This window comes from Labrus mixtus, chromosome 10, assembly GCF_963584025.1.
Source record: "Labrus mixtus chromosome 10, fLabMix1.1, whole genome shotgun sequence".
NCBI classification, from domain to species: Eukaryota; Metazoa; Chordata; class Actinopteri; order Labriformes; family Labridae; genus Labrus; species Labrus mixtus.
In genome coordinates, this window is record NC_083621.1 from 28,863,069 (window position 1) to 28,881,308 (window position 18,240).

The window sequence follows — 18,240 nt, forward strand, 5'->3', positions numbered from 1 at the left end:
GCCGCCAGACAAGAGGGGATTCCAGCTCTCTCTCTCGCTCCTCCTCGGCCGACTCTCTCTCTGCCGGCGAGCGGATTAGACGAGGTGTTGGTTGGAAGCGGTGCATCAGTCAGGCTTCATTAGTATGAATTTATTCATGCCCATATGTCTCCCCCCTCAATCTCTTCCTTCCCCAAATCCCCCTCTTCCTATGTTTCCTTCCTTCCGTCCTCTCCTCACTTCCTCCATTCTTTCTTTTCTCCTGCTTCACACTCAATGTTTCTGCTCTCACTTCATTCCCTCCTTATTGAACCCCCCTCCCCCCCCCCCATCAGTACCTGCTCCACACCTCCTCCTCCTCCTCCTCCACCTCCTCCTCCTCCGTCCGTCACTCAGCCTCTTGTCTTGTCTCTCCGAGGAGCTTTGCCTTGTTTCTCTAAAGTGATTTTTCCAGAATTTGAAAGGTTTCACTTCAAAAAGCTGAGGATCGGCTCAGGCAGAGGAAAAGAAAAAAAGTGTCACACTTAGAAACACAGATTACCGCTCTTTGTTTGAAATGTTGCGTCTCCTCAAGGAGTGCAATAAAAACTGAGAGAGAGAGACGAGATTTCAACCAACAGACTGTTTACTTCATCAACTGTAGATACATCTATTTCTGTTGCTGAAAATTTTACTCAAAACTAATCAGAGAACACAAAACACAACATCATTTTGAATGGCTTTTTTTTAGCAATCAAGAGTTCAGGAGTTGAGTTTGCAAAATGAAAACACGCCATAATAAACGACAGGCTGAGAGCTGGAGCTGAGTTTTAAACCTCCTGACAAACCGTTACACCGCGCCTGCCTGTCAATCAGGTCAGCTACACGCCTTATTGTGAATAACTCTTATCCTTCATCAAATCAAAACTGATGAGTCATCAAAACATTCACCCCCCCGTACAGTGTGTGTCGATCGAGACATGAGCTAATCACAGCTGTTGGGGTTGTATCAAGTCAACTTTGGTTATATTCTTTAATAATTATTTCTAATTATTAATAATATAAATAAAATATCATCAAACTATGTTTAATCTCGTTTTGGGGCACCACCCTGTACTCAGGGAAATATAACCAAAATATCACTCAAATCAGTCTCAGATTAGTTATTTAATTACTAATATTATTAATAATTAATAACTATATTTAATAAATTGAAGGTGTGAATCCGTACACAAAGCCTTCGCACCCAGCTTATATCACAATGCAAATACACCAGTAATCACAAACAACTGCTCTCTTAAATTATAACAGAATTTATTTAAACAAAGCAACATCAATCCAAAATCAATGAACTTAATCAAACAAATAACTATTATAAACTAATCTAAGCAACAAACATTACCAAGCAAGGCTTGTGGAAGGGGGGTGTGTGTGTGTGTGTGTGTGTGTGTGTGTGTGTGTGTGTGTGTGTGAGAGAGAGAGAGGCGGGGGAAGAAGAAAAGGGGGAGATTGCTTCGTCCCACGTGGTTGCCCTTCCGATGGCACACACCTAACAAAGACCTAATGTGGCCTTAATGTCTAAAAGAGACCGAGTTCAGCCCTACACGATCTGTGTCTCGGAGGCGTCTGGATGGCCGCGAGTGTACAGATCTGTGTGTGTGTGTGTGTGTGTGTGTGTGTGTGTGTGTGTGTTAGTCAAAGGGGAAGAAAAGAGGATAGAAGAGGAGCGTAGAGGAGGAGAGAAATGCGTGCCTGAAGAGGCCGGATCACAGTCCGAATCCCGCACCACAACTAGTAATTCCCTTCATTCACAGAAACAAACCAATGGCCGAATTCAAGTTAATACGGCTTACACTGGCCTTTCTGATCAGAAGAGTAATACCCGGTTATAACGCTGTTACGCTGAACACATACAGGACGCAGCGGTCCGAAACAACAACAAGAGTTTTAAACAGGTAAAACTCAGGACGCAGCGGTCCAACAAAGATAAAAATTACAGTTTCTGCTTCAATCAATCAATTGTTAAAAACACTCTCTAAAGCTAATTCTGCCCAGACCTAATTAAGCCTCACTTGTGAATCGCTTTGCCTGCGATCGGTGAAGGAAAAAGGAGTCCGGCGATAAAACAGATCTTCTGTCTGTCCTGGTGTAGAGGCGTCTTATGGCGGCGAGGGTCCCTTACGGCAAGAGCGGCTTCGTTGGTTCTCCGTCGAGGGGAAAGATGTCCGTTGATGTCCTTTCGTTGCAGGACGGAATAAGACCGTTATATTTCTGATAATCTGTTATAGCCTAACGCTCTCCGAGAAACTGAGATGCGTTCACTGGACAATCCGAGCTCGGAATTTGGAACACTGCCGGCCGCGGATTACCTGCACGCCAAAACTTAAACCAAGGAAGATTGTTGCAGGAAACAGGAGGTGAGCTTGTGTCTCCTAGCACTTCAAGTCAGCGCGTGGAAAGAGGTAGAACGAGGGGAGTCTCAGAGTTTTGTCACCTGGCCGCCTTCCTGTGGGGTCTCCCTCAGGTTCCGGTCCCCCCTTTATATCACACGTAGGTGTGAAGTACCGCAGGGGATTCTGGGATAAAGAGTCCTTTTAGGCCTCTTTGTGATCTCAGTAAATAACTCAAAGGCCCAAGTCCATGTGTTCCTGGAGCCAGACTCAAGCAGACACTCGACAAACTGCAGCATTTTGCACTTCCCCACTGGCTTCATTTTTAACACCGGAGGTTGCTGCTTGGTAAAGACGAATGAAAGATATGAATTGCATCTGAAACCTCCTTAGTCAATTTTTCAAACAATTCAAAGGGCTCATTCAGGTTATAGAGTTTAAAGAAAGTCGATGTAACCCCATGGTTTCAAATTACACTCATGAAGAAATACCCTTACCCCGCATTCTTGTGTGGCCAACAGGGGGCGACTCCACTAGTTGTATGGAAGTGTAAAGCCTAAATTCCACCAGATACGTCTTCGGTCTGTCTCCGCTCCGTTACTTTATTGACACATAGGTGTGTACTTCCACTGGCTCCGCTGCGTCTCAGCTCTGTCAGTCCGCAGCAGATATTCAAGGTTTCTATTTTTACCGGATGCCGGAGCCCACCGCATCACTTTACCACAGAAAAGTCAGAGTGGGAGGGGAAGTCAGACACTGAAACAACATTAAAACATCCAGGTTATTTTCAGAAGAATTACCTTCTATTTGTTTGTAGATGTTTTTTAATTGGTTTTATTCTGTCCTATACCACAAACATCGAATTATCTCGTGCTGTCACGAGTGAATCTGTAAAATCACAGCGGGATTTCCTTTGTCTCGGCACTCCTGCTGTTGACGGACGAGGTTTGCACGGAGCGGTAACGGACTGGAGCGGACACACAATGCACACATATCTGGTGGAAGTTGTAAGAGAAAATGGTCCTACTTCTCAGTTGATTTAGTCCCTTGTGAGTCTCAATCTCTCGTTTCAAGTCTATTTGTCACATTTAGGGTCAAATTGAAGCTCGGTTATCCGGGGGTTTGGGAGTTGCTTCCACAGTGACTTATCGTAGAAGACGTGAATCAATGTGTAACCCCCAGCTTTATCTCAACTCCTGGATTCATAAACCAAGATGTAAAGTAAGTAAACAATAAAAATGGGGGAAGCAGGGTTACAACATATGACAGTTCAATACTGTAGCCAATTAGATGGACTGTTATTACAGCATCTGCCCATAATAACTACAAACTGTATAATAAATGAGATTAAATACCTCAAGTGTGGACGTTTCCTACACATGTGCTGGTCATAACAAGAACTAATATATTTTTAATGATTTTCAGAGATTGTTCATTGTGGTCTTTAAGTTATCCCTGTCCTCTGTTGACTCACTAATGTGATAAAACAAAAGAAAGGTCATGAGACTGATGAGACCAAACTGTGCACGATGGAGAAAAGTTTCAACTTAAGACAGGAGGTGCTCTCTCCGTCGGTCAGGACTTATCAGAATCTATTCCACCATGATGCACAAGATGATTGTCGCATTACGTTACAATAAATTAAGAAAAATCCCAGAGTGATGAGTTTCTGCGCCCTGAAGGAGAAACAGACGACGGTTTAAAGCTTCTCCAGCTGTCAGACGAGATGATGAAGAGTACAAAATAAAAGTACAAAAATGTAAATATCCAGACAGGAGCTGCTGTCTGAGGCAGTATTTCAATGAAATGATGGAGCGGTGTATTATTATCAGTCCAAGAACAATCTGCAAACTATAACCCGGCAGCAGCTTGGGGCTCCTCCAGATGTTTGTTCAGATCATTGAGGATAAACAGCTGGGCGTCCTCAACACTCAACTCCAATAAAACGACACTCAGTCATTTTCATCAACAGCTTGAAAGTTTTAAATAAAGACTTCTCTTCATCAAAGTCTTCATCAATGATTAAAACAAACGTGGCTCAGTTGGTAGAGTCGGTCGTCTCCTAACCGGAAGGTTGAGGGTTCGATCCCCAGCTCCTGTAGCCACATGTCTGATGTGTCCTTGGGCAAGACACTTAACCCCAAGTTGCTCCCACTGCTTCAGCGGCGGCATGTGAATGAGTATGATACGATACACTTTATAGTCCCCTTGAGGAAATTTGTCTTGGACTCACTATGAATAGATGAGTTACTTCTGTTTGTCACTTCCAACCTCTGTCATCAGTGTGTGAATGTGTAGGTGTGACCTGCGGTGTAAAAGACCTTTGAGTAGTCAGAAGACTAGAAAAGAAATACACAAGGTCAAGTCCATTTACCATGAACATGTCATTTCAACCATAAACAAATGTGGAAAGAAATGTGAGTAAACAAATAGTGGTGAGTGGTGAGTAAACACAGGTGATTGCAGCTCGAGCAAAAGAAAATTTGTCCACCACTTGCACTTAATGGTGCTTAATCATGGTGCGTTCTAATTCATAACTCCTTCGTTTGAACCTGAGTGGAGAGGGGTTGGAGGTGTGTCTCTGGAGGAGAGCGGAGGCTTCAGTATGGAGGAGGTGTCGGTAAACAGCAGTTTGTTTTGGTTTCATGCTGATGCTCAAGGGCGACATCTACTGGATCAAAAAGTTGAACATTCTTCCTTTAAAGAGCTCAAATGAAAACCACATTAGCATGAGCATTCAGTCTTTTTACAGCGGAAAGATCAACGGTATAATATGCATCATTTCAACAAATAGTGAAGTCAAACTCCCTCTGAGTTTGTTGTTCTCAGCTCTGTGTTCACGTGGACAGGACTGCACTTCCTCCGCTTGTTTATGTAGGCTGCTTGTTGCTTCTTTACATCTTGTGCACATTTTGTTTAGCTGGAACCTTAAACTGTGACTTGGACAAACATCTTCTGTTTGAGTCCTTCAAGAATTCAGCTAAGAAGATTTATTATGCTGCTTCTCTCTTCTCTGTTTTAAAGAAATATAAACAGAGAAATGTAACATATCTTTGATATTTTGAATGCAGTGAAAGTAGATTTGGTAAGTGGAGATGGGGGGGGGGGGGTAAGGGTTATATGCTTTTACTTAAAGAGCCCATATTATGCCCTTTTTGGGGTTTGTATATTTAATCTATGTACTTTTGTACGTTCACAATAGCTAAAGTTATAAAAAAGTGTCTGTTTTCATGAACTGCTCCTCCTTGCTCCCTCTACGCTCTGAGTCTGTCAGCTACACTCTGTTGAGCCCCCACTGTTAGACCCCACGTGGGCCAAGTCTGCTCTGATTGGTCTGCCGATCCGCTCTGTCGTTATTGGTCAGTTGCTCAGCACGCGTCTCGGAAATTTCAACATGAGCTGCTGGACTTGCCACAACGAGCCAATGGGCTTAGATCAGTGATCTCACACTGACAATGACGTCGGACTGACAAATTTTTATCAAGGGGGGCTAGAACCGAGCGTTACATGCAGCTAATGCTACAGCTAACAGGAGGACGTAGGAGAAGGACTTTGAATTTTTGCACATAGATGTGCCTAAACATGCACAGGATACATGGAAAACACACTAAAGGGCATATAAAACCAGAAAAAGAAGAATATGGGACCTTTAAGACTTGATCTTGATTCTCCTGGTAAAAGGACTTAAAACAACGAATATGAACTCTTAAATTCAGTATCAGGTGTTAGAAGTGATAATATCTGAGCTCAGACATCCTGTCAGTTTTTACTCACAGCGTCTCATCCCTGTCAGGTGGTGGAGAGTGAGGAAGAGGAGGAGCTGACGCAGACGGAGGAGGAAGGCGATGAAGGTGGTCAGTTTGATGTCATCCCGCTGTACTCAGAGAGGGCCACCGTCTCCAACCTGGGCTCCTCCGGTACGGGGGGCGCCGCGTCGCTCCCCACCGGTCCTCCTGCACCCGTCCTACTGCTCCTCCTGCTCCTGACCGCCTCCCTCAGCTGGGGTTAAAAACGGAGCATGAAGAGGAGACACACATACACAGACACACAGATACATGCATACATCCACAAACAATGGACCTGCCAGAGATCCTGGACTGACGGCTATGAAAGGAGACAAAGTGAAGAAAAGGACTTCACATTTAGTCAGTAGCACCCCGTCGATTCCTCACTTCTTGTCCTTGCTTCCTTTCCTTTCCTCCTTTGCAAAAGGCACTTTGTTCATGGTGGTCTGGCTGCAGCTGAAGTGGTGTCTAAAGGTCCTGGGAGCACAAAAGACCAGGTCAAGGTGGAGGTGTTCACATGCTGCCCAACAACCAATGAGCATCATACTTCCACTCGTGTCATAGATTCAGCTTCTGATTCTGCACATTCAAGTTAGCAGGATTAAGTTAGCAAGAGAGAGTATTGACTTTTAGGATATGTTGCATCCCCGACATATTCTACAGAAAGTAAGCTCACCGGTCACGTTACCATAGCAAATGTTACCTTGTTGAGATAATTTATGAGCTATAAGTTTGCAAAAGTGTTAAACAAGCGATATAAGCAGCTCAGTCTGACTACACACGAGACGATTTTCACATCTTAACAGATTTTTAAAACATGGGAGACATAAGGACACACTAGACGATTCGACCACACCGTCAGACCACACCCCTTCTGTTTGATTTCACAAAGACGAGATCTCACAGAAACTCGTGTGGTTTGAGACGTTATAAAGAGACTCTTGTTGTTGCCACTCGATATTCCACTTGGCTCGGGGCTCAGTCGTGTTTATTTTTTTTCGCTGACATTATTGCGAGCTGTTAAATTACCCAACATCCGCTCTGTGGCGCTTCCCCGTCTGCGCTCGCTCTCATTGGCTCTTGTTTGTATTCTGTAGGAGTCAAACCTGATCCAGAATTCTAAAGATCAAACATGTTTGATCTTTATGATTCTGGAGGCTCCAACTCGATCAGGAGGACTAAAATAATGTTATTGACACCACACACTTAGAGGATTATTTGGACAAAGAATTGGTCGGTACTAGACTCGACTCTGGCCACACCTCCCCAGATTGTTGGGGGCGTGTGTGTTGATGAATTGTGTCCAATAAAGGGCCTAAAATTGTGTATTTGAGTTTAACGTCAATTTAATACTATTTTGGTTTTTTTCATCAATTGTGAAATGATTGTAACTGCACTAAAATATTGACAATGAAAAAGCTCAAACGTCGACCTCTTCAAAGCACCGTTTCTTAGATTAGTTTGGTTTCACCCAAAATGAAAACGTACACAACAGACAAACTTCATATATTATTACATTATTATTATTTGTTGGGGGTCATGTTTCAGAACACCAGCTTAACTACATCAACCTGACCTTAAGCCTTTCAGATCCAATACTAAGATTTAAAAAAAAAGGACCAAAATGTGCTGATTGTGCACTTTGTCGGCTTTGCTTGCAACAAAGTGAGTGAATGTTTAGCATGCCAACAAAGCTCACGAGGATAAAGAGAAACATGGATTTAAGGCAGACTGTTACTTATGGCCACTCTTTAGCAGTCAAAACAACAAATAACACACAATAATAAAGTGGAAACTTTGCTAACCAGCTGACATTGTTTCACATGTGGCTGAAGACAGCTACATTTTGTTTCTGTTTTAAGAGCAAGAAGTAGATAAAACCCAAATGAAATGTTGATTTTATTGCATGTTTTAGAGAACAAAGCAGACCAAACACGATGGATTAAAGATGTGATGAACTCTGTGTTTGGATGTGAACACCTCCGCGTACAGACTCCGGCTGCAGTCAGACCTTGTTGTGTTGTTTTCTTTGTTTAACTTATTGATGAAGGATGGTTTTTGTCCCACTGGTGGAGGCTCACCTGTCCGTGGATCATCCGATGACTGAAGGTGTGGAGTGCACTGATATACGACACATGCGACAAACTTTAATCACACTGACGGATAGAGCGATCGTCTTCTCCCGGCCGCCATGCTGAATGACAAATGACACACTCGTCTCTCATTGTTTAATGAACATCAGGTGCCAAGTGTGTCGTGTGTGTGTGTGTGTGTGTGTGTGTGTGTGTGTGTGTGTGTGTGTGTGTGTGTGTATTGCTGAGAAAATTGAGTGACGCTTTTTGTTTTAATTTAAACTTGCACTTCATCGTTTCCCGCCCACGTCAGCACACACACACAAACTACACACAAACTGCACACTCAAATACATTAGCACACACACACACACACGTTGTGCGTCGAGCCGATGCAGCTCTTTCTTGCTTTATTGCTTTATCCCCGTCCCTATCTCGCTCCCCGGTGACTCAGGGACCGGGACCTGCGCCGCCACAGGCAACCGATATGAATAAAGGCGTCATAATAAAAACAACACACCAGAAACAATATGAGCTCTAAAACGGCAGAACAAATCAAATGGCTCCCCAGCAGGCAAAAAAAACAGAACACACAAACACACGCTTGTTCTGACAGCGACACAGAGACAAAATGGAAAAGAGTCGGAGAAGGAAGTCAGAGAGAGAGTGTGAGAGATTTATGGAGGAGAAATTAGGGGGGAAAAATAAGGCCGAGTCCCTGTGTGGTCTTTGTGCGTTTGATGTTTTACTTGTTTTTAGTTGCCTGGCTGATAATCAGTCTCTGACAACATCTCTTTATCATCTGACAGGCTCCTGAGGGGGGAGCAGTGTGTGTGTGTGTGTGTGTGTGTGTGTGTGATTCAGGGAGGGGGGGGGGGTATCAGGCAGTGATAGAAATAGTGTGCTATAGCGAGAACAGAAAGGACCCTGGAGCACAAACACAGCACAGAGAATCGCCGGCTCTTGAGTTTCTATGTCTTATAAATCTTTTGCTGACACTAATTTTTTTTTTCTTCCTATTTCTCGCGAGCGTGTAAAATTAACTTCCATCTGCAGGGGCGCCGGTGATGGTGCAGGGCAAGGAGACTGAGAGGAGGGAGAGAGGAGAGAAGGGGCAAGAGAAGGAGGAATAAGTCTACAAGGAGAGATGCAGAAGGAAGAAATGAGGAAGACAAAAACAAGAGAGAAATAATAGGGAAGAAGTGGAGGACAGGAGGAGAAGGAGAAAGAAAAGAGAGAGAGGGGGATGAGGGGGTGGAAAAGTTGAGAAAATAAAGGCGGATGGGAGGAGGGATGATGAAAAGAGAGGAGGAAACGAGAAGGAGTCGGAAGAAGACAGAAGAACGAATAAAGGAAAGGATGCAAAAATGAAGGAAGGGATGGACAAAAGAAAGAAGCAGTGATTTGTAGGAGACAATTTAGGAGGGATGATAAGGATGACATCCGATAAATAAAGAGAAGACGGGCAGAAACAAAAAGGTTGAATTAGAAATGAATGAGTGTGTATGAAAGACAGATAAAGAGAGTAAAGAAAATGGCAACAGAAAGACAAATAAACAAGAATGAAACCAATGAAATAGGATGGAAAAAAACAAGAGAAAATGGAGAGCAGTGAAGGTGAAACTTAAGAAGAGAAAGGAAGAAAAGAAGAATAAAGGAGGAGCAAAGAGCAGGAGCAGAAGAGAGAGTAGGAGAATAAGGGAAGAGGGAGGGATAGGATAGAGGAAAGACAAACAGAGGAAAGGAGGGGAGAGGGAGAGCAGAGAGAGGGATGGATAAAGGAGGTCTGCTTTGTGAAACCACCGAGGATTCAAACTACAAAGGGAATGAAAGGGCGAGAGAGAGCGAGAGGTGACAGGTCTGCAACCTCTTCTCTCTCTACAGGCACGCACACACACACACACACACACACACACACACACACACACACACACACACACACACACACACACACACACACACACACACACACACACACACACACTGAACACAGCCCTCAGACAAAGCGCCTGTCAGTCACACAAACTGTGATAAGACTGTGAGTAAAGCTCTGCGGGCTCACCTGAGATCCCTCATTGATGTCGCCGGCTGAACAGTGAAAAGTGTGGTTCTGTGAGGAGGAGTGTGCCGCAGTGTTCACTAAGAGTCACAAACAAACAATCTGCAATCAGCCTGATTACAATGAAACATTCATCCTTTGTAATGACTGCAAATGTCTCCATCAACTGTTTTCATTAAGACAGACGAGAGAGGTCATGACCGCTCCAGGAAAGTTGGAGGAACATCTCGAGCTCCTTAAAGAAGGATTCAAGGACTCAGGAGGCATGGGTCATTTACTCAAGTACTCGATGTTGACGTCAATAATCGAGTTACATTTCACTACTCCCACTCCTGCATGTGTTGTTTCAGGTAGAGTTACATGCACGATGTCAGCAGTGAGCAGGAAATGTGACGTCTGGAAGAACAATGGCAAAATAGACGACTTGGGGGGCGGGAGAAGCTGCAGTGTTTAGCACAGACGCCCCGATATGTAGGGGCTACAGTACTCGGGTACAGCGGGCGGTGCCTGGTTTTTTCCTTTCCGGCATGTCCTTCCCAACTCTCTTTCCCTCCCAGATTTCTGACTATGTCCACTGTCCTCTCTCTAAGAATAAAAGCATAAAAAGCCCCAAAATAACAACCTTAAAAATTTTTTTTTAAAAAGACGATAACATTCAGTGCAAGTTATGTGGCACAAGAAGGAACCAGATAACAGGAAGTCTCACATCGCATCATTAGATGTGTGAGGAAAAGGAAGCAGAATTAAGGGCTGATTTAATGTTTCCACAGGTCTGTGTCCAACATTTTACAGTCAAATTATATCTATATATATGAGTATTGATCACTGGTTCATACGGTAATAAGAGTATTTGAATAATTAAAGGATACCCATCCCTAACATTTGGGACAGAGCTTTTTATATTTCTGTCTCTAAACGTTTGATACAAAGGAAGAGCTCTGTACACTCTGTGTTTTCACAAACAAGCTCAGATTGTGAAGTGTCTGAAAGTGTTACAGAAATGATGCAAAGCTTTTTGTTAAAGAGTAAGAGGCTTTATAAACAACAACAACAGAACCTTCACAGAGCCCTCCTCAAAACCCCCAGACCCCATCCACAAAAGAGTTATTTATACACGGGGAGTTGCTGATCTACCACTGACTCCACTCCAAGTTAGTTCACCAAAATCATGTACAATAAATCCAGTTATATTTCTATAGTAGTCGACCAGTTATTACAAATCTGTGTTTTTCTTAATGGAGTCTGGTGGCTTTGACGACGGCGATAAAGAGAGAGGATCTTTTCTTCTCTTTTCTTATCCGTCTCTGTAGGGATGACTTGTGTAACGTAGGCGGTCACTTAGAATAATGATCTGAACCTGTCGGCGTCAAAAACAACAACTTTTAGTGGACGTAATTTGATTGGATGCATTGCCTGTGGGGACAACGATGAAGCCCATCTCAAGGCAAGTTTATTTATATAGCACATTTCAACAAGGCAATTCAAAGTGACAGAGGAAAGAAAAGAAACATTAAAATAGAAAATTAAAAAATCACTGAAATTATGAAATCTGAAAATATGTTCAAATAAAAATAATTAAAATTAAATTAATTAATTTAAATAAAAAAGAACAAGTCAGAGAACAAGTCTGGAGGTGTTTGAACCTGCTTGTCATTTACACGACTTTACAGATAAAATCCCTTTCAGGTGTGTTTCCACTCCACAGTCTGAATACACTGTAAAAGTTGAATACACTGTAAAAGCGTCTCCTGGCTGCTGAGCGGCGTCTTTAACAGTGAGGAGATTCTCCTCTAAATTCAACTAAAGTCAGTGTACACCGAATTAGCTCAAAAGGCTACGAGCAGTTTCCTCTGACCTCAGAAACGTTCCCTCCATCTGTCCTCCGCTGCATCACATAGAATTAGAAAGCCAGGTCAGACCCCCCCCCCCAATACCCCCACCTCCTATAACCAACTAGTTGGGGTTAATTGAGGTCAGCAGGGAAGGGCGGGCACCTGATTGACGTGGCCGATTGGGGCCGAAGCGACGGCCTTTTTTCCGAGCCCCGTTGTTCGTTTTAATTGTTGCCTGGGCTGTTTGTCGTCAGGGGCGACAGAAAGACAAGAGGGACGGACAGAGGAAGAGAGAGAGAGAGAGGGGCGAGAGTGGACACCGGTGATTTACATTAATATGTACTGTAATAAACAAGCGGAGAAGCCATGCGTTAAATCAACTCAGAGAGAGAGACAGAGAGAGATAGAGGAAGAAGCCTGCGGGGCGAGAGAGGAATAGAGAAGGCGTATATGTATGTGTGTGTGTGTGTGTGTGTGTGTGTGTGTGTGTGTGTGTGTGTGTGCTCGGAAAGAAGCCTTCTTTTTATTGTTCTATTACCGTGCAGTAGATTTACACGCACGAAAGCGCACGCACACTCACACACAGCATGTCAGATTTGAGAGTGTAGTGTGTCTGCTTTCTCTCTCCAGTATTTTAGTATTCTAATCCATCATTGGCCTGACATGGGGATGCTGTCTCCCGGCTTTCTCTCTCCCCCGTCTATGTCTCTCTCTCTCGCTTTCTCTCCGTGCTGCCGCACATACACGGCATCCAAACGGAAGATAAAGGCAGAGCAGGGGGAAAAACAAACTCCACAGCAGGGAGAGCTTTATCCAGAGAGATAAAGCGGTGGAATAAAGCGGCGACGGAGAGATAGAGAAAAGGAGAGGGGGGGGGGGGGGGATGAAAATGAAAGTAGGAAAAGCATGGAAGGAGAGGAAAATGAATGAAGAGAAAAGAGGAGGGTGAGGGGTTTGTGGGAAGGGCGAGAGAGAGAGAGAGAGAGAGAGAGAGAGAGAGGGGGATGTGTGTGTTGCAGTGTGTCGCGGCTGAAGCCTGAACCTCCCTGCTCCATTTCACACTCTGTAGGTCCTGACGCATCGGCACTCAAAAAAAAAAACACACACACACACACACACACACTGTCCTTCTTTTTTGATTTCTAACACACAAAAACACACGCACACACCATTTCTACGCAGATAAACAAAGACGCACAAACACACACAGGAACGGCACGACCAGCATTCCTGCTGCTCTTGCCCTTGACTCTCTGCATCCATGATTTTTAAATCTATAACACCGGGGTTGAGAAATATCAAAGAAAAATTCCCGTCCGAAACATTTAAATGCTTTTTATAAAAACACGGAGCATTCACTTTGATTCTCCTCCCCTGGGCTGCTATTTTGCACCAGTGACCAACTTTGATAAATCTGTCAGAGAGGCACAGAGGCGAGTCGGGTCAAGAAGAGCTGATACAAGTAAAAAGTTAATTACACGACAGAATGTACTGAGGGGAGACCACTAGGGTCCCTGAAAGACCAAATTACAGAAAAAAAACTCAACATATTTTCTCTCCCATCTGCAGGATATCTGCTTCACACCCTGCTTTCATTTAACCATAATTTAACATGTTTGTTACCGTTGAACCACACAATAATTAAAGTGAAAAGGAGATTGTAAGCACTGTTAAACATGGTATTAAAAACTGTAATACATTACCATAAACATCTTTAAACAGATAAAGTCCTGATTAGTTTGGATGAAATCTACATTCTGCATATTAACCATTGACAGGGTGAAAGATATCCATAATAAGAGGAAAAACAAAACTCTGTTCATGATGAACACATTTTATGGACTTAAATGTCAGATGTTTGAAAGATCACATAATCTGCTAAATCCTCTTCACCATGTTCCTCTAACACTAACATGTGTCCCTGTCTACAAACCCCCCAGTGATGAGAAAAGTCCATCCTCTCCGTCTTCTGCCTGCTCCACTTTTCAGAAAATGTGTGCTCAAACAGGCCGTTTGGAGATTTTCCCTTCATGACATCACAAAGGGCAGTAGGCCCTCCCCCAGGTGGGTGACACTCCCACAGCTAGGTGTTTGTTCTGCCCTCTGAGTCTGCCTTCTCACCGTAAACAATAGGACATGGAGCGAGAAAGACCGAGTACACCCAAGCCCTTCCAGAGAGGGGGCGTGGTCAGACACAGCTCATTTACATATTTACAGGTACAGACACAGAAACAGTCTGTTCTGAGCAGGGCTGAAATAGAGGGGTTTATAGACATGATCAAATACAGGATCAGAGTAGATTTAGAACAAGAAACTTCACACACATGTTTTGAGGAGCTCTGACACTTATTTAAACTGGTTGAAGAGGAGGAGGATATGTGACCTTTAAGGATCCATCATACTATTTGGTTCCTTTGTTGGCAAGTTCACAGATTGGTTATAAATTGTTGGACATTATTATAATGTATGAAGGAGATGTTTGCCTTTGAATGATTTATGTTGCTGTAATTCAGACTGAAGTTATGTGTGTGCTACTTGATGTGTTTAGCCTCGCTTAGCTAAACAGACGAAAAGCAGGGGTGAAACAGCTAGCTTTACGTTACATTAGCTACAATCCATAATGTTTACTTCTCTTAAAACAAAATTGCTGCACAGCTGCTTCTTTTGGCCTTTTCCAATCACATATTTGAACAATTTTTGTAGCTACAAAGACATATTGACTAAAAACAATTAGTCATTAATAGGAACCAAGAAACTAAGCTATTTCATCTTCCCCAGCTACCACTCCTTGTGCTAAGCTAGGCTAATCACTCTGGACCCAGTGTTTCTCTCACACAGATCTATCTGATCTATAAATGGTGTATTCCATAAACATGAACCAGATTATTATTGCCTGTTTAATGAATATTAGAATATTTTAACTTGTTCCAAACTCAACTCAACTCCTCTAAGTCCCCGTGTCCACCTGGCGTTTTTTTCTCAGCGCCGGCGTCGTTTTTCAATTGTTTTCAATGGGTAGAGAGCGTTCGCTGCGGAAAGCGCAGCGCCCAGTGTCTTTTATTCCAAGTGCTCAGCCTTTTTTGTGCGGCCACTCCGAGCACTCAAGTTGAATATATTTAAACTTTTCAGAATGGCGTTGTTGACGTCACCGGCACTCTTTTCCAAATTTTTGATATTCGCCGTATTTCAGCTTCCTGTGGATCGTATCTTGTACCCACATCCTCCTCGCTCCGTGTCTGATCGGGTTATAAACCATCTCAAATATAAAACATGCAGTAAAAAGAAACCGGGCATTGTCGGTCATACAGCGGCCGTCGTCAACAGACTGTTGTCATAGAGACAGGACGGTGCAGCGCTTTTCTTCTCAGTGAACAAACGCTTCATACAAACACTCCTGAGCGCACAGCCAGCGCTTTTCTGCCCGGAAAAAAAGCTAGGTGGACACGGGGCCTAATGTGTCAGCATGACCCAACCCATCATAATACACATTAAGTACACAGTTGATTTAACTCTGTAACAGCTTTAACATGCACAACCTCTCGTTTCTGTTCACTCTCTGCACAGTGTAGTAGACGTGTGTCGCCCTTTTTATTTGTCAAACTGTCAGAATGTCGGTATAAAGGGGATTGTATGAAACATCTAACACTTCATTAGCACTTTTGTTTTGTATCATTTCTACATGAGAATATTTATGCTGTTGATTTTAGTCTTTGGTTCTTGTTTTTATAAGTATGTAGATAATGAATTGCTTGGGACCTCCTGGAGCCTCCTCCAGGTGTCCTCCAGGACTCCTCAGGTGTCTCCTCATGGACTCCCTGATCTGTGAGAAACGTTTCATAACATGATGCTCCTGCAAAGGGTGTGTTTTTTTTTTCTTCCTGTCTCGAGTTGAATGTTTTTCTGAGCACACACAGATGCACAAGCTCGTCACCGCTGGCATGCGTTGCCATGGCTACCCCGGTCTAACCTGGGCTGTTGCACCGCGGGTGATCCCAAAAGGTAAATGGAGCTGAATGATCTCCAGAAGTCTGATTCTTTTCAATACAGAAACACCTGGCGAGGGGGTGGCGGCCATTTTGCTGCTTCTTTCCCCCCGCTCTGCTTGACTGACTGACTGAACCTCCCCCTCCTCCATCCTCCTCCTTCACCTCTTATCCCGGCAGGTGCTTGGCTGAATGGCACATCATCGTCATGGAGATTGAGGCGATGACACGCACACAAACACACACACACACACACACACACACAGTCACAGACTCGGAATGAGACTTGCTTTCGCGAGCGAGCGGCTGCACAGTCTGACTCGATGAAAAGTTGTCTCTCCAGAGAGGAGACAGGCGCGTGGATTGAGCTGTCACAGGAAGAGAACTCTGCTCTGCTTTTTCATCCCTCTGTGTGAGAATGGACGCCTCTCTCTTTTCTCGTTCATTCTGTCAGATGTAAACCTTTCCTTTGGGTAATTCCAAACTAAAGTCGAGCTCAGGAGACAAGCAGGTAGAGATAAACGCACTCCATTTAAAGAACATTGACGAGGATGAAAACACTCCTATCGCACCCCATCCCCCACGTCCTGTCTATAAAGCATGTCAGTGTACAGTTCCAGAGTGAGGGAGGTGAATCTCCGCAGGGCTTTTCCCTCTCTCGCCCGTTTTAGTGTGTGGTCCATCCTAGCGCTCCTGTGCTTTCTGCCTGTCGGACTGTTGGTGAAACTTTGACTGTTTGAACCTCAGCTGGGCTTCCTCCTTCACACAGATAAAAAAAAAATAAATAGATCGGTGGTTGATTGGTTTTAAACTGTGTTGGTAAAAAACGTTGTATCTCCGGGGGGCCAAACATGCGGCTCCGCATGAAATCTTTCTATTTCTGATCATTTGTTGACATTTTGCCCTGCTGAATGTGCCCCCCCCGAGGGGATCTGAAACAGTCCATGCCTCTGCTGTGTTCACCTGTGAATAATAAAATAAATGTACAAGCTGACATTTCCTTACCTTGACTTCCAGCGTGTCTGTTCTTCTCTGATGACTTCTCATAGATCTGAAGGGTGTCTTTGTGTTGACTTTATTTGATTTTTATTTGGGGTTCTTCACGCCCACATGTTGGAATTAAAGCTCTTTTTGCACAAGTTTATCACACTTTTATCCCCTTTGAACCTGATTTCATTTCCTTTTCGTCGACTTATTGTGACATTAAACCCATATTTTAGAGTCATTTTGGTGACTTTCTTTTCAAATCTAAAACATTCTATAAGATCTTAAATAGTAGCCTAGTGGTTTGTGTGCACACCCCATGTACGGATTCTGTGGTCCTTTAGGCAGGCAGCCCGGTTCAAACCCAACCTGTGGCTCATTTCCTGCATGTTGTTCCCCACTCTCTCTCGTCCTGATTTTGGACTCTATCCACTGTCCTGTCTACAATAAGGTCATAAAGAAAACAAAATAAACCTTTAAAAAAATATTTTAAATGTATTTTTTGCAGTAACAAACCCTCCCCTCTTACATAGACTTCTGATGGGTGCGTTTGAATTGTCCCTCCTATCTCCTTTCACTCTCCACTTTACCTTAACCCCGGAAGCATTTAAGTGGCGGCCATGATAAGAGCCGTTTGAATTCTCTAAAAGTTAAGGAAAGGTGGGTCAATGCTTCCTTTATAACCTCCTTTAGCATAGGATACACTGGACCATTCTTTACCAAAGGAGATGAGATATGCTGCCCCACAATTCCTTGCGGCCGCAACATTTAAAGCGACTCGCGCATCCGACCGTTCACGAACATTAACGATGATCGTAAAGGGATGCAGATCATGTAAGTTACCATTGCAATAATATGCCTTGAACAACTTTCAACAATCTTTAACCCGTAGGCGAACTATGAATGTTATGCTGATGTTGTAAAACGATCAAAGTGAGTTGAACTTTTATTGCAGCCTATGCTCAGTTTTCATTCATTATTTATCCACTTTGAGTGTTTTGGCAGCCGTAAACAATATCATAAATGACGTTAAACTTTCCTTCAGTCACAGATGCTGAAACCCTTGCCTTGATTAAGGTTATTGAGATATTATGCAAAGCCATATAATCAGATCATAATCACCATAAAAAACATCACCCTGTCTTTCAGGTAAAAAGGGATCAGAGACATTTAGAGC

General features: G+C 43.5%; 1 protein-coding gene across 1 annotated transcript in view; it reads left to right on the forward strand.

Moving 5' to 3' along the window:
• Positions 1–6,735, forward strand: part of gfra3 (GDNF family receptor alpha 3) — a 45,510-nt gene extending 38,775 nt beyond the window's left edge. Inside the window, exon 8 of the mRNA XM_061049064.1 lies at positions 6,142–6,735. Within this exon, the coding sequence (XP_060905047.1) occupies positions 6,142–6,357 (216 nt within the window). The 3' untranslated portion in view covers positions 6,358–6,735. The remainder of the gene's footprint in view (positions 1–6,141) is intronic.
• The last annotated feature ends 11,505 nt before the right edge of the window (positions 6,736–18,240 follow it).